At 52.7% G+C, this 17179-nt stretch overlaps 1 protein-coding gene across 3 annotated transcripts in view; it reads right to left on the bottom strand.

The window, feature by feature from the left end:
* The window catches only part of GRIP2 (glutamate receptor interacting protein 2), a gene marked incomplete at both ends in the record, with an annotated part of 81252 nt that overhangs the window by 33652 nt on the left and 30421 nt on the right, over positions 1-17179 (bottom strand). The window contains one exon of one of the 3 annotated variants that reach the window (XM_080718190.1): positions 15309-15363. The exons of 1 other annotated variant lie outside the window; for it this stretch is intronic. In XM_080718190.1, coding sequence (XP_080574316.1) covers positions 15309-15363 — 55 coding nt within the window. Of the gene's footprint in view, positions 1-4988; positions 5029-15308; positions 15364-17179 lie in introns of those variants that run through there. One more of the 3 variants, XM_080718191.1, reaches the window with a different exon arrangement.

Raw genomic sequence — 17179 nt, 5'->3', positions numbered from 1 at the left:
GCGATCCTCCTGTCTCCGCCTCCCAAGTGCGGGGATTACAAGTGTTCGTTTGGCACCACACCCATCTTATTCTTTATTTTGAAGCAGGGTGTCACTGCGTTTCGGAGGGCCTCACTAGGTAGCTGAGGCTGGCTGCGAACCGCCATCTTCCGGTCTCAGCTTTTTTTTTTTTCCTTTACACTCACTGGTCTTATTTACTATCTGCCTCTGCAGCCTGGGATGTCTGTCTGTCCGCTCTCTGCAGCCCCCAGAAACATTGCCTGAGACTCTTCTAAAGTCAACAGCAATTTTACTTTTTTGAGTTTGATTCCCTTTTACAAATAAGGAGAAAGGGGATCAAAGAGATGGAAGTAATGTTCTAAGGCCGGAGAACAGGAAGGGGCAGAGGCCGGATGCTGACCCAGCCTCCCTGGCTCCCGGCTGCTAAGCTCTGAGCGTGACCTCTGAGGTGTCCCCGACGGCCACAGCCCCTGCCTGAGGGACCCCAGGGTGGGGAGGTGGCTGTGGTGCAGGCCCCTTGGCAGGAGTGGGCAGCCCAGGGGGCCCCTCACTCAGGGTACTTCTCAGGCCCAGCAGGACACAGAGATGTCTTTGTGACTCCTCTGGGTTAGAGGAGGCCTCCCATCCTGGAGGCAGGGGAGTGGATGCCAGAGAGAGGCTTCCTGCCAAAATCTGAGTTTGGGCTTACTATGTAACCCAGTCCATCAGTGGCGGGTCACACGGTCCTTTCTGCAAGAGTGCTGGGGCGGCAAGAAGGTGACCCTGGCTTTCAAAGGAAAGAAACATGTCTTTTTTTTTTTTTTTTAATCTTTTTACCCTGTCATAGTCTACTGTAAAAAGAATATCGGGTGTGCTCTCTGTGATCAGAAGGCTGTGTTTAATCTGGTTTACATCCTGGGATGCTGGGTGAGTGCTGTTGGAACTTATTCCCTTAAAAAGAAAAAGTGTGGAGCTGGGCGTGATAGTGTCGCTCATACCCCAACATTTGGGAGGCTGAGACGGGGACAATCACGGGTTCCCGGACAGCCTCAGCTACTTAGCGAGGCCATTTGCAACTCAGTGAGACCCTGTTTCAAAAACAAAAAAAGACTAGCCAGCCGTGGTGGCGCACGCTTGTAATCCAAGCACTTGGGAGGCTGAGACACGAGGATTGCACAGGTTTGAAGCCAGCCTCAGCTACTTAGGCTCTTGGCAACTTAGTGAGACCCTGTTTCTAAATAAAATAGTATAAAATAGATCTGGGAGTGTGGCCTGGAGGTAGAAAAGCCCCTAGGTTCCACCCCCAGTACCACACACACACACAAAAAAAAATAATAATAAGTAAATAAGTAAAGTAAAAAAAGACTAAAAAATAGGGCTGGGAGTATAGCTTGGGGATACAATGCCCCTGGGTCCCATCCCCAGTACTGCCAAAAAAAAAAAAAAAAAAAAAGAGGGCAGATGATGTGGAAGATACTTTTTGATATTGTCCATGAGTTAACTTATATAACCATTGCTACAGCGTCCTCCTATCACACTTAACAAATGCAGAGGAGTAGAAGACTTTCCCTGGTAATTCTGCATAGTAGTGGAATATGTATTCAAAATTAAATCTAGGTTATAGTCTATTTCTCCCCTGAAGTAGCTGTATAATTTTGGGGCCAAGCAGGTTGTTTTTCTTTTTCTATTTCTTTTTTCTTTTTTTGTAGTACTGTGGATGGAAGATGGGGCATTCTACCTCTGAACTGTACCCCTACCCTATTATTTATTTATTTTATTTTTGGTGGTACTGGGGTTCCTGGAAGCCCTCTACCTCCGGGCTACACTTCCAGACCTTTTTTTTTTTTTTTTTTTTTGATGTGTGTGTGGTACTAGGGGTGGAACCCAGAGGCTTTCTACATACGGGCTACACTCCCAGACCTATCTTGTATTTTATTTGGAAACAGGGTCTTAGTAAGTTGCTGAGAGCCTCACTAAGTAGCTGAGGCTGGCTTCGAACCCGTGGGATCCTCCTGTCTCAGCCTCCCAAGCGCAGGGATTACAAGCGTGCACCACCACGCCCAGCCTTCCCAGACCTATTTTATATTTTTATTTGGAAACAGAGTCTCTTAAGCCAGCTGGCTTCGAACCTGCGCGATCCTCCTGTCTCCGCCTTCCAAGTGCAGGGATTACAAGCGTGCGTCACCTCGCCGGCTATTTATTTTTGTGTGTGTGGTACTTCTACCTTCAAGGTACACCCTTCAGGGGCCTTCTACCTCCAAGGTACACCTCCAGACCTATTTGTTTTAAATATTTTATTTGAAAACAGGATCTCACTAAGCTGTTGAGGATGGCTTCGAACTTGCGATCCTCCTATCTCTGCCTACCAAGTGCTGGGATTACAAGCATGAGCCACCATGCCCGGCAACTTTATTTTATTTGAAAAAGGGCCTCACTGAATTTTGGAGAGCCTCACAAAATTGCCAAGGCTATATATTCGTGATTATTTAAAAAAAAAAAAAAAGTGACCCAGGTTCCTGGGAAGGAGGCTGGATATATTCAGGACCCAGGGCCTGGGAACCGACTAACTCAGGCCGGGTGCATCCAGGGTAAAGGTCACTGGGCCACAGGGGTCACCAGTCCTGGCATCGCCAATGGCCGGAGGGTGGGGGGTGTTGTGGCCACCTATTGGCCGCCTGTCCCAGCCCCCGGGGAGGCCACGTGCCCTGGCCTGGCCAATCAGAGACCAGCGATTGGTCACGTGATCCCAGCCTGGCCAATGAGAGCCAGCCCTAGAATATTTTCTGGACCTATTGCACGTGGTGTCTCTCTGCTGAGGGAGGACTGAGCTGGTTGATCTGATGCTTAAAGGTCAAGCAAGCGCGGATGTCTGGAAATGACGCTTCCCCACGGAGAAGCGGAGCAAGAGATGCAGAGGTCCCCTGAGCGCCTCCGTCCTGCTGCCCCGAAGCTCCATTTGGGGACTTTTCTAAAAGAGCTGGCGCCAGCCGAGGTAGGTGTGATCACGAGGTCCTGTGACTTGGGGAGGAGGGGGCCACGGTAATAAGGGTGGGGATTAGGTAAGTCACCAAAGAGAGAAAATGCCCGAAGGTTCGGGGAAGGCCCTGCATGCTCGGCTCAGGAGCTGTGATCAGATTTGAGTTTTAGGATGTTCCCTCCCATTAATACACAACTGGAGCCCGGAGGCCAGAGAGGAAGGCCCAAGCCAAGGTGGAGGCCACAAGCCCAGAGACACACAGGAGAAGAGCCAAGGCTCTGACCCCAGGTGACCCCACACATCTGGGCTTTCAGTCCAAAGGTCAGAGTTGTCCAGCCCAGGAAGGTGGTCCCTCCAACTGTTTATTTTTGGGGTACTGAGGATTGAACCTAGAAACATTCCACCCCTGAGCTGGACCTCTAGCCCTACTTTATTTTTAAAAATTAATTCATTGTTTTTTTTTTTTTTTTTGCGGTACTGGAACCCAGGTGCATTCTACCTCTGAGCTACACCCCCCGCCCTAGTTTTTAAGTCTTTATTTTATTTTATTTTTTTGGTGGTACTGGGGGTGGAACCCAGAGGCTACCTCCCAGACCTATTTTCTATTTTATTTGGAAACAGGGTCTCACTAAGTTGCGGAGAGCCTCACTAAGTAGCTGAGGCTGGCTTTGAACCTGTGCGATCCTCCTGTCTCAGCCTCCCAAGCACAGATATTACAAGCATGCGCCATGCCCGGCTTTTAATCTTTATTTTGAAACAGGGTCTCACTGAGTTGCAGAGGGCCTCACTAAGTAGCTGAGGCTGTATGCAAACTGCGATCCTCCTGTCTCAGTCTCCCAAATGCTGGGACTCCAAGTGCGCACCATCACGCCCAGCTCCTACTTTATCTTTTATTTTGCAGTAGGGTCTTGCTAAGTTGCTGGGGGGGTCTCACTGAATTGTTGAGGCTGGCCTCCAACCCGCAATCCCCGTCTCAGCCCCCCAAGTACTGGGATTACAGGTATGCACCAATGAGCCTGGCTAGTGTAATTTCCTTTCTGGTCCCAAGTCCCAGCCTCAGACAAGTCACCTGATGTGTTGGTGCCTCAGTAGCCCCAACCGTAAAATGGGAGACTAACAGAACTTAACTTCCAGTGTTGTCATAAGTGTTTAATGAGAGCATAGCCGGGCGTGGTGGTGCACGCTTGTCATCCCAGCGCTTGGGAGGCTGAGACAGGAGGATCGCGCAGGTTCGGAGCCAGCCTCAGCTACTTAGTGAGGCTCTCAGCAAGTTGGTGAGACCCTGTTTCCAAATAAAGTATAAAATAGGTCTGGGAGTGTAGCCCAGAGGTAGAAAAGCCCTGGGTTCCACCCCTAGTACCACCAAAATAGATAGAGGGAGAGGGAGAGGGAGAGGGAGAGGGAGAGGGAGAGGGAGAGCATGTAAATAGAAAACTTATAAAGCCTGGGAGGGGGTCCCAAGTATGTTGCCTGGGGGCCAGGCCGGGGGTGAGTATTACTTCCCCCAAGAGGCAGAGAGCTCCCAGGACCCTCAAAAGCAGAGTCAGGGGCCCTGCTACGAGAGCCACGTAGGTGAGCACCCCGGCCTGGCCTCTCACCTCCCAGAGCCTCAGTCTGCCCCTCTGCACTCTGGGACCACAGTCCCCGTCCCCCGGAGCTGTTGCACGGGGACATGTCAAGAGTGTGGTGTGAGTGTGGCGGGGAGGGGGTGACGTAGAGCAACAGGTGCCACCCCCCACAAACTCCCCGTCGGCCAGCTAAGGGAGCAGATGAACAGATGCACTGACGGACGGATAGACAGACAGGGCAGCCACCCCTGGGTTTCCAGCCCCACTGCCAGGATGCAGCGGGGCTCGGCCGAGTTCCCCAAGCTGAGCCCCGTGCCCCTGCCTGCCGCCCCTGCTGGGTGTACCCCAGGTCCCTGGGAGTCGGGGTCCCAGTTAAGCCAACCCGTCCCCAATCTCTCTGGGCAGCAGCCCCAGGGGACCAGCATGTCCAAGCCCCACACTCTCCCCCCGGGCCCCAGACGTACCCGCCTCTGCCAGGCTCTCCCGGCTGAGCCCACACAGCATGTCGGCCACCGGGTCCCTGCTGCCCGCCAACTGCTCAGCCGCTGCAGTCCCTCCCTCCTGTCCCTGGGGGGCTGCTGGGAGGCTCCGGCTCCCACTGGCTGGTCACAGGGTCCACCCACTGTGGCGGGCGGCTCTCTACTTAAAGGGGACGTGGCTGTCATCATGCCTGGCTCCTGTGGGGGGGGGCGCTGGGGATGGAACCCTGGGGCATATTCTACTGCCACGCTACGCCCCCCAGCCCCATCCTATTATGTTTTATTTGGGAGATCAGGGTCTCACTAAGTTCCTGAGAGCCTCAGGCTGGCCTCAAACTTGCTGTCCTCCTGTCTCAGCCTCCAAAGTACAGGGGTTACAGGTGTGTGCCACCACGCACCCCCTGGGCAGGGATTCTTTGAAGATGGTAAGCCTGGGGCTCAGAGACACAGGCATCCTCGGGCTAGGCCTGTCAGTGATGTGCCTCAGGATTCTGGCAAGTGGTCATTTTTCCCAGGCCTTGGTTTTTCCATCTGAAGAAAGGGAATATTGCTTCCCAGACTGACTGACTGACTTTCTTTCTTTCTTTCTTTCTTTCTTTCTTTCTTTCTTTCTTTCTTCCTTCCTTCCTTCCTTCCTTTCTTTCTTTCTTTCTTTCTTTCTTTCTTTCTTTCTTTCTTTCTTTCTGTACTGCAGATGGACCCTAGGGACATTCTACCTCTGAGCTCTACCCCCCAGCCCTATTTTTTATTCTTATTATTTATTTATTTATTTATTTATTTATTGCATGTCTGGGGATGGAACCCAGGGGCATTGATCTCCGAGCTACACCCCCTGCCCTATATTTTATTATTAACTTTGAAATAGGGTCTCACTAAGTTGCAAAGGGCCTCACTAAGTAGCTGAGGATGTCTGCGAACCGCAGTCCTCCTGTCTCAGCCTCCCGAATGCTGGGATTACAAGTGTGTACCACCATGCCTGGCCTATTTTTTATTCTTTATTTTTTGAAACAGGGACTCAGTTGCAAAGGGCCTCACCAAATAGCTGAGGCTGTCCTCGAGCCGCGATCCTCCCATCTCAGCCTCCCAAATGCTGGGATTTCAAGCGTGCGCCACTACGCCCTCCTCCAAACTTTTTAAGGGAACAAGGTCTAACAGAACTCACACAGCATCCCAGGATGTAAACCAGATGAAACACAGCTTTCTGATTGCGCAGCCTCGCCTAGGCGCTCCCCCTTCATTGCAGCCTCCGTTTCCCCAGTGATCATGGGGGCTGGGAGAAGCTGAGCCTCCAGCCTGCCCGCAGAGTGTCCACCCAGCTTGCTTGCTTTCTTTTTTATTTTATTTTGGTGGTTCTGGGGATGGAACCCAGGGGCATTCTACCTCCGAGCTCCATTCCCAGCCCTATTTTTTATTTTTTTAGTTTGAAACAGGGTCTCACTAAGTAGCTGAGGCTGTCCGTGAACCGTTATCCTCCTGTCTCAGCCTCCCAATGCTGGGATTACAAGCGTGCGCCACTACACCTGATTTTCCACCCAGCTTTCTGTGACGATAGGGGTGAGCTGGGTTGAGACTCTGCCTGCTCTGATATTATTGGCAGGAGAGACCCAGGCCACAGCCAGCAGCCCCTCCCCACCCAGCCGGACCTCAGCCCACACGTACTCACACGCCCAGGATCCCTCTACGCCATCTCAGGCCGGCCAGGAAGATCCCAATGGACACCCAGGGCCCCTCTCTTACTTACCGCTGAAGAGCGGTATCTGGCTGCTTATCCCACGGTTCTTGCCCCCCTCCCCCATTCCACCAACCAAGGGCCAGGTGCTGTGTAGGTGCTGGGGGGAAACGGGCTGGGTATTAATAGCACTGACCGGTGGATGCGTCGCCAACCTGCACAACCGCACAGTGCACCCAGCCCAATGCAGCAGAGAAGCCCACAGTCAAGGTCCCTGCTACCATGGATGGAGCTCTGGGCCACAGGGAAGCTGGCCAGGCCTAAGTTTGTTCTCCATGCTCTCTGGTCGTTAGAAACCGGGGGCTTCATCCGGCGGTGGTGGCGCACACTTGTAATCCCAAAATTGGTAGGCTGAGACAGGAAGATCGTGGTTCAGGGACAGCCTCAGCTACTTAGTGAGGCTCCTCGCAACTCAGTGAGACCCTGTTTCAAAATCAAGAATAGCACTGGGCGCGGTGGCGCACACTTGTAATCCCAGTACTTGGGAGGCTGAGACAGGAGGATGGAAGTTTGCGGACAGTCTCAGCTATTTAGTGAGGCCCCTCGCAACTCAGTGAGACCCTGTTTCAAAAAGAAAAAGACTAAAAAAAAAAAAAAAAAAGTAGGACTGAGGATGTACCTTGGAGGTGCAACCCCTCTGGAAAAAAGAAAAAAGAAAAAGAATGAAAAAATAGGACCAAGAGTAATCGATTGCTGGGCGTGGTGGCGCACGCTTGTAATCCCCGCGCCTGGGAGGCTGAGACAGGAGGATCGCGCAGGTTCGAATCCAGCCTCAGCTACTTTCAAATAAAGTATAAAAAATAGGTCTGGGAGTATAGCCCGGAGGTAGAAAAGCCCCTGGGTTCCACCCCCCAGTACCACACACACACACACACACACACACACACACACACACACACACACACACAAAACTAGGCCTGGGGGCGTATTTCAGAGGTAGAATACCTCTGGGTTCCATCCCTAATATTGCAAAAAATAAATAAAAATAAATAAATAAATAAAAAGAAACCAAGAAAACGGGGGCTTCTTCTAGGATTTAGGCCATGTTTCTGGGGCATAGCACACCAACCCCCAGCAGCACCTCCAGAACCATCCAGGTCCATTCCACTGTCACCCACTCCCCGGGGTGGCCGCCTCTTTGGGTGACTTCAGTAAGTCCTAGGGGATGGGTGCCAGGCAAGGCCGACCTTTGCCAGGAGCAGAGGGCCACGCCGGGGAAGGCCTATGAAACTATTCTCCATCTGCCCTTTTTTTTAAGAAAACATTTGCTCTCCAGACAGATTCATTTAAATGAGCGATTACGACTGGCGATTGGAAACTTCACCACGTCTCTTGCGCGGCTCCTCTGGAATTTACTTTTATGGATGAGACACTCCTGCAAAGGTCGCGCGGGGGATTATGGGGAGAGCATCCGCGCCACGTCTCTGAACATCTGGGGGCCTGAGGCACTAGCAGACAGGTAGGCAAATAAGGTGTGCGCTGTCCCATCACTCCACAGACCTTATTTTTCTTTGGGTTTATCCAAGTGTTTGTTCAGAAAAGACTGTTGGCCTATTGAAGAACAAGGCAAGGGTTTAATAAATAAATTGGCTGGGTGTGGTGGTACATGCTTGTAATCCCACTACTTGGGAGGCTGAGACAGGAGGGTCGCAGGTTCAAGGCCAGCCTCAACAATTTAGTGAGGCCCTCCACAACTTAGCGGGACCCTGTTTCAAAATAAAAAATAAAAGCCGGGCACACGCTTGTAATCCCAGCACTCAGGAGGCTGAGAAAGGAAGATCGCGGTTTGCGGACAGCCTCAGCTACTTAGGGCCTTTTGCAACTCAGTATGACCCTGTTTCAAAATAAAGAATAAAAGGTGGCGCACGCTTGTAATCCACGTGCTTGGGAGGCTGAGACAGGAGGATCGCACAAGTTCGAAGCCAGCCTCAGCTACTTAGTGAGGCTCTCAGCAACTTAGTGAGACCCTGTTTCCAAATACGATATAAAATAGGTTTGAGAGTATAGCTCAGAGGTAAAAAAAAAAAAAAAAAAAAAAAAAAGCCCCTGGGTTCCACCTTCAGTACCACCAAAAAGGAAAGAAAGAAAGAAAAAAAAAAGAAAGATAGGGCTGGGGGTGTAGCTCAGAGGTAGAAGGTCCCTGGGTTTCATCTAGTATGGCAAAACAAAACAAAACTGCGCGTGGACAGAGTCCGCAGAGGAGACAGACCAAGTTTTAGGAGCACGGTATTGGTGAGTTTGGCTCTCAGCCCGCAGGTAACGGGGAGCCAAGGATGGTTGTAGGGCAAGGGGGGGAGGTCTTTGCAAGGCCCTCGGATCCCATGGAATATTGCCGAGGGGAGGGGAGAGCTGAGCTTCTGCCTGGAGTGAGCAAAAGAGGCCCCTGTAGGAGCCGAGAGCAGGCCAAGCTGCTGCTGGGCGGCTCTCCAAAGACTTTCTCCTGTTCAACGTTGCCAACTTCAGGGAGGAAGCGGGAGACAGATTGCCGGGCGTGTGTGGTGGCCGGGAGCCAGGCCTGCGGGGCACAGGGACCCCAGCAGCGCCCAGGAATAGCATCTGACACGGACGGCACTGGAGGGGGACCGGGCATCCTGGGGGGGCGCAGGGCCGCCGAGGTGGCAGGCAGACCTCCCGCGTGGTCAGGGGAGGCCCCTCGGTGCCCGGGTCCCCTAGATTTTCCGAGATGGTTGGAGGACGATTTTCTGTGTGACCTGGGGCACGCATCCAAGCCTCTCTGGACCTCAGCTTCCTGGGCTATAAAATGGGACCAATTAAGCCGGGTGTGGTGGTGCACTCTTGCAATCCCCGCGCTTGGGAGGCTGAGACGGGAGGATCACGCAGGTTCAAAGACGCAGGTTCGAAGCCAGCCCCAGCTACTTAGTGAGGCTCTCAGCAACTTAGTGAGACTGTTTCCAAATAAAGTATAAAATAGGGCTGGGAGTATAGCCCGGAGATAGAAAAGCTCTTGGGTTCCATCCCTGGTACCACTATAAAATAAAATAAAAATAAAATAAAATAAAAATAAAATAAATAAAAATAAATAAATGGGACCAATTAAAGGACTATAGTTGGTAAGGGCTGTGCTTTTTTTTTTTTGGTCTTGTTGAATTTATTTTGTTTGTATATATATATATATATATTTTTTTTTTGTGTGTGTGTGGTACTGGGGATGGAGCACAGGGACATTCTATCACCAAGCTGCACCGCCAGCCCTATTTTTTTCTATTCTTTATTTTGAAACAGGGTCTCACTGAGCTGCACCCAGGTTTTTATTTTATTTTATTTTATTTTATTTTATTTTATTTTTTGTGGTACTGGGGCTTGATCCCAGAGTCATTCTACCTCCAATTATACCCCTAGCCTGATTTTTAGTTCTTATTTGGAAACAGGGTCTCACTAAGTTGCCGAGGCTGGCTTTGAACCTGCAATCCTCCCGTCTCCGCCTCCCAAGTGCTGGGATGACAAGCCTGACCCCACTGTCTCTGAGTGAGGCGTCCCACCATGGTCGTTCTCTGGTGAATGGGGCTCTCCCTCGTACTACAGGCTTCTTAGCAGTCAAATGCTGGGATTACAAGTGTGCGTCACCATGCCTGATTTTTATTTTTTATTTTAAAACTGGATCTTGCTAAGTTGACAGGGGTCTCCCTAAGTTGCTGAGGCTGGCTTCGAACCTGTGATCCTCCTATCTCAGCCTCCCAAGCTCTGGGATTATAGACTTGAATGTGCCACCACGCGGGGCTTTGTAAACTCCTTATTCCATCCTTGTTCCAGTGTCTGGCGTTGCAACTCTGAACATTCTGGAAATGTCAAACAGCCAGGACACACACGGTGCTACATAGGTTGCAAGCAGGTAGGCGGGAAGGTATGAGGAACTGGGCCCACAGGTACAGAGTGGGACTTCCAAAGAGACAGCTCTAGCTGGGCGTGGTGGCGCATGCTTGTAATCCCCTCACTTGGGAGGCGGAGACAGGAGGATTGCACAGGTTCAAAGCCAGCCTCGCTGGCTTACGAGACCGTTTCCAAATAAAAATATAAAAAATAGGTGTCTGGGAGTGTAGCCTGGAGGTAGAAGGATTTCCAGGAACCCAAGTACCACAAAAGAGAGAGAGAGAGGGAGGGAGGGAGGGAGGGAGAGAGGGAGGGAGGGAGGGAGGGAGATGGCTATAGCTGGGCGTGGTGGGGCACGCTTGTAATCCCAGCATTCGGGAGGCTGAGACAGGAGGATCGCAGTTCATGGATGGCCTCAGCTAGTTACCGAGGCCCTTTGCAACTCAGTGAGACCCTGTTTCAAAACATGAATAAATACATGAATGAATGAATGAATGAATGAATGAATGAATGGACAGCTCTGTCCAGAAACCACCAGGCAAGAACATCCACAGAACAGCGCGCTCTCCTGAAAGCCATCCAGTGAGGCGCTGTCAGGACCACAGCCCAGCTCCGCACCCCAGACTCTTAACTGTGCTGGGTTTCCTGTCTCCTCGCCCTTGATGCCCAGTAGAAGACCCCAGGGCCCAGAGCAAAGCTTTGCTTGCAGTAAGTTACATCACACTTGTGTTTGCTAAGTGGATGAAAAAAAAAAAAGATGAACATACATGACCTCTGCATTGCGACGTCAGAAAAAACAAAAACCATCTCTGTTACGTTTTCGGTCAGACGCAGGAACCCTCTGTATCCTGGCATTTTTTTGTGCTCCCCCACCAACAGGGAGCACAGCAACTTTTCCCGAAGAGCTGCTTTATCCCGCTCCAGCCTTGCCAGCCTGGGACCCCTTTCCCTCCATCCTCCACTTGAACTGCGAGGGGACCCCTCACCCCGGCTGCCTCCGAACCTTGAACAAATCTTCCTCTGCAGGGACCTCGGCCAAGGTCGTCCCTGGGGACTCCAGCCGCCCCCTGTGTGTGGCTGTCTTGCTGGTGACAGGCTGTCCGCCCCCCTACGCCACATCTGCCTATGAGTCACTGACACCTCGGCCAAGACAGCGAAATGCGGGGGCTGGGAGACAAGGTCAGTCCAAGGGGAGCAAGATGGGGGCGGCCTGAGGCTTCCGGCTGTGGCTGGCAGCACCAGGTGCACAGAAGGGAAACTGAGGCTGCTCAGTGGCCCGTGGGGAGTTGGGGACTAGCCTTAGCCTCGGTCTCCTAATTTTTTTTTTTTTCTGCTGCTTCTTGGAGCACCTTCCCTGGAGAGGGAGGAGCCAGGGCCACCTCCACAATCAGCCAGGCGATTAAGGTTACAGGCAGCCTGCTGCTGGACCAATCGCCTGCCTCGGGGACAGACTTGGACTTGGAAGTCTATGGCCCCAGGGGGCTCCATCCCTTCTCCCCCCCAAAAAAAATCTGCTTCCTCTTTGAGCCTCAGTTTCCCCAGCTGACGCAAGGACAATTTAGGCCACAATTCAAGGCCCGCCACCGCAAGGTCAAAAAAGCCTCTATGAAGCACTTAGCATGCACAGCGGGTTGCACACAGCAAGAGCTTAATAAATGCTTGGAGAAACAAAGAACAGGGCCAGAGCTGCCCTCCAGGCTGCCAGGATTCCGCAGTTCCAGGAACATTTCCAGGACGGGTTTAGCCCTGGCACTTAAAGAAATTCCCTGGGCTCGGTGCGCAGGAAGATGGAGGCCCCGGGGCGGGCAGGGGGGAGGGAGCTCACTTCCAGGGTGGGGGTCAGAGCTGAAGCCCAATGCTACCTATCAGCGGTGGACAGGATTCAGGAAGGCAGAGGCAGGTTCTGCTTGTCTGTCTTATCCTATGTTGTACCCCAGGGCTCAGAACAGGACCTGGCTCATAGTAGGTGCTCAGTAAACACTTGTTAAGTTACTGAATGGCAGAGGATATCCTCCTGCCTCAGGGCCACTGATTCTGTGTGTGACCCACAGCCCATCTGTTGCCTGGATCCCACCCTCAGCCCCTCCCCACAGCTCCAGAGCCAAAACCTGTTTTAAGGCTCACATTGGTCCTGTTTTATCCTTCTCAAGGACTTCCTGTGGCCCGCTGCCTCTGGGAGGGGGTCTACACTCCACACCTACCCTGGCTCTCTCTCCCACACCTTACTCTCTGAGGCAGATGTGTCCGGTCCCCAGGCAAATGCACGGACGGCTACCCTCAGATCCACGCAGCAAACACCCACTCATCCTTAAAGACTCTGCTCCAGGTCTCAAAAAAAAAAAAAAAATACTGCATCCGTCTCCAGGCAATAACTGGACCCTCATGTCTCAGGTTGGGGGATACAGGATAGCCCAGGAACCCTCAGCCCCTCGGTTTTCACTCACACGTGTGCGTGTGCAGGCTGACTTTATGTGCAAAACAAGTTCCAGGCTGGGTGTTGTGGCCCTTGCCTCTGATGGCAGTGCTTGGGAGGATCCCTGGTTCAAGGCCAGCCTTAACAATGTAAGGAGACCCTTTGTCAAAATAAAAAATAAAAAGGGCTGGGTGTGGTGGTGCAATCCCAGCATTCAGGAGGCTGAGACAGGAGGATCGTGGTTCACGGACAGCCTCAGCTACTTGGTGAAGCCCTTTGCAACTCAGTGAGACCCTGTTTCAAAATAAGGAATAAAAAATAGGGCTGGGATATAGCTCAGAGGTAGAATGCCCCTGGGTTCCATCCCCAGTACTGCAAAAATACAGAATAAATAAATAAATAAATAAATAAATAAATAAAGGGGCTGGGGGTGTAGCTCAGAGGTAGAATGCCCCTGGGCTCCAACCCCAGGACCATATTCCCCATTTCTCCACTAGTATGCAGATGTTAAGGAGAAACCTAACCCAGGTCACAGTGTTTTTAACCAAGCAGGCCATGTATCCTTCTATTTTCTTCTGTTATTTTCCCTGCAAAGGACTTGCTGGTCCCAGACACAACTACCCTGGGACGGTGGTGTGTGCTTGTGGACCAAGGCTGGCAAGAGGAAGGGACCAGCTGGGAAGATAGAATTCAAAATCCCGGCAGCATCCTGTGGGTCAGGCTCCGCCCCGACCTCGTAATCTCAAGAGGGCGGCTTTGATTGGCCATTTTACGTATGAAGAAAACTGTGGTTCAGGTAGCCGCGGGAGCCTGGGCCATGGGCACCCTCTGCCAGCCCGTGGACCCGCCACCCTGGAGCACTCCCTGGGCAGCACCCCTTCAGTGTAATCCTCGCATGCCAGCTCCGTGGCCTCAGGCAAGTTACTTAACTACTCTGTGCCTCAGTTTCCTTCTGTACATCAGGGTTAAGGACGGGGCTAAGGATGGGTGTATCGTATCGAGGAATGAGTGCATGTATTATTTAGCATAGAGGGATTCTGAATTAATGCCTGTCCCTATCATTCTTGCTGACAGTTGGATTTTTCATAGTTTAAAGCCCAAGGCAGGCCGGGCGTGGTGGCGCACGCTTGTAATCCCCGCACTTGGGAGGCAGAGACAGGACGATCGCGCAGGTTCAAAGCCAGCCTCGCTGGCTTAAGAGACCCCGTTTCCAAAAATAAAAATATAAAATAGGTCTGGGGGTGTAGCCCGGAGGTAGAAGGGTTCCATCCCCAGTACCACCAAAAAAAAAAAAAAAAGCCCAAGACAGAGTTGGGGATGGAGAAATGGCAGCCTAGGGCTAGCCACAGGGAACATCTGGGGCCACACGGTCCCAGGGACCTTAATTTTCAACTCCAGGTCCTCCTCCCCACCCCATCCCCGCCCTGAGGCCCCTCCTACCCCCTCAGAAGAGTTGGATGTGCGCCCAGGGGACCCGGCACACGCTGGCACTCAGCATAGACTCCATCTGGCCCGGAGCCAAGTCTAGCCTTCGCCCACAGTCGCGCACCCCAAACCCCTAGACGCACCTGCGCGCGCACAACACCGTGCACGCCCGTGTCCATCCCCAGGACAGCCCCATGGCCCCAGTGGGCTGCAAAGGCTCCAGGGACACGCCCATGATGGGGTGGGGGCCATGAAGGAGAAAGAGAGGGGGGCAGGCACAGGCCAGGGAGAGAGAGAGAGGGCAACAGCGGCAGAGAATAAAGAAGATGGAGAGAGGAAACCGAGTTGTTGGGGCAGGCAGGACCAAGGACAGAGAAGAGAGGGGGAAAGAATCACACAGTGACATCTAGAACCAGAAGAGAGAGGGAGAGGAACAGATCCAGAGACGCAGACAAAGAGATGGGGAAGGAAGCCGGGCGTGGTGGCGCACGCTTGTCACCCCAGCATTGGGGAGGCTGAGACCGGAGGCTCACGGTTTGCATACAGTCTCAGCTACTTAGTAAGGCCCTCTGCAACTCAGTGAGACTTTGTTTCAAACTAAGGAACAAAAAAATAGGGCAGGTGTGTAGCTCGGAGGTAGAATGCCCCTGGATTCCATCCCCAGACCCGAGGGGGGTAGAAAAAAATAAAAGAGAGCGATGGGGAAAGAGAGAAGAGAGATGAGAGAGGTGCAGACCTAGAAATGAAAAGACCCAGATCCGAAGAGAAAGCCCAAAGCAGAGGAGCCCCAAAGCACCGAGAGAGCGAGCCAGGCAGAGCGGGTGATGACCTCCACCTCTGCCCACATCCAGGTGACCTGCGCCCCAGTGCGCCCTGCCCCCGCCCGTGAGCCCCAGTCTCCCCTTGGTACCTTTGGGCCTCCGCCTCACCACGCCCAGCCGCCACTTGAGCGATACTGCCAGCATTGCACCCCACCTGCCCGCGGGGTCAGAGGCCAGGACGCAGCCCAGCCGGCTCCCAGCCTCCCTGAGCCCGCTCTGTGCGCGCTGGCTCCGGAGGAGCTGCGGGCGCTAAATGACAGAGGCTGGGCGCTCCCTGCCTCCTCCTTCCCTCCCTCTCTCCCTCCCTCCCTCCTGGAGTTGCTAAAATAGATAATCCTCCCCAGAGCATCTTTGGCGCCAAGTCCCTTCCATCGCTGCAGCCCGGCCCCAGGAGCACAGCTCCTGAGAGGTTCTGAGATTGGAAAGTGCCCAAGCCCTCTTCCCGCCAAAACTGCGTCCCCAGTCCACCCCATGTTTGGGCGATCTAACAATCCACCCACCCCCAAGCCCTGCAGGGCCTTGTACCTGCAGGGGTCCTATAATTTTCCTCCCCAGCCCCGCTCCCTGGAGCTGCTCTGCCTGGATTCCTTCACTCAGACTTGGGGGATCCCTGGCCCGGGCTGCCTGGGCATCTCCATACAGCAGTGCTCCCTCACACACAAGACATTCCCCAGCGGGGGCCTGGAAACACATACAGTAGCAAACCAGGCACAGAGTGTGGGAGGATTTCAACAAATACATCTGGCCACTAATAGATTTCAACAAATACATCTGGCAACTAGGAAGGCAAATCCCATTCCTTCTCCTAGTGCTCTCCAGCCAGGAGTGTCCCTGTGCTTCTTGGGAGTTTTCAGTGCCTGGCTGACACTTGCAGATTAACCATTTCAAATAATAGAGCAGGCCCCAGGCCCAGAGCAACTGGGGCTCGTGGATTCTGGGCGAACATACCAGACAGCAGCTTGCAGAAGATGGGGTTCGGGGAGGGACTGTCGGGGTGACACTGACTTTGGTGGGAGGTCCTGGCCCCTCTACGCTGCGTTCACTGGGGAATTCGGCCTTTCAGGGGGCATCTGGGAGGGAGGGGTCACTTGGCTGCTTCCTGAGACATGAGGACATTGGCACTGTCCCTCCCATCCCTCTGGTCTCTCAGGACCCTGCCTCTTTCTGAGCAGCGAAGTGCTTTTTTTTCTTTTTTTTCTTTTTTTTCAGAACTGGGGATGGAACTCAGGGACATTCTACCTCCGAGAGGCACCCCCAGCCCTCCTTATTATTCTTTATTTTGAAACAGGGGCTCACTGAGTTGCAAAGGGCCTCACTAAGTAGCTGAGGCTGTCCACGAACCGCAGTCCTCCTGTCTCAGCCTCTCAAATGCTGGGATTGCAATTGTGTGCCACCATGTCCAGCTAGCAGTGAAGGTTTTTCTTTTCTTTGTTTCTTTCTTTCTTTCTTTTTTTTTTTTGTGTGTGTGTGTGTGTGGTACTGGGGATGGAACCCAGGGGCTTTTCTACCTCCGGGCTATACTCCCAGCTGTATTTAATATTTTATTCGGAAACAGGGTCTCACTAAGTTGCTGAGAGCCTCACTCAGTAGCCGAGGCTGGCTTTGAACCTGCGCGATCCTCCTGTCTCAGCCTCCCAAGAGCAGGGATTACAAGCATGCTCCAACACGCCCAGCTAGCAGAGAAGTCCTAACTCCACAGTGCAAATGGGCGGAGGGGAGAGACCAGAGGATAGAAGCCTCTGGAGATGGACAGACCCGAGCTGCACTCCCAGCCCTGCGTGTCTCCGGCAGCTAGCTTCCTCATCTGAGCAATGGGGTCAGCACTTTCTTCCTGCCTGGGATGCAGTGTGCGCTTTGTGAGATGGGGTGCTTAGAGCACTCAGTTGCACTGGCACCCCACTAATAAGCAACGGCTATTAGCGTGCTGTTGTTCGGCCCAGAGCCACTCCCAGGAAGCTGC

The sequence above is a fragment of the Muscardinus avellanarius genome, assembly GCF_963383645.1.
Source record: "Muscardinus avellanarius genome assembly, chromosome: 22".
Taxonomy (NCBI): Eukaryota; Metazoa; Chordata; class Mammalia; order Rodentia; family Gliridae; genus Muscardinus; species Muscardinus avellanarius.
The sequence above is the reverse complement of the archived record's forward strand: the minus strand, read 5'-3'. Positions and strand labels throughout refer to the sequence as shown.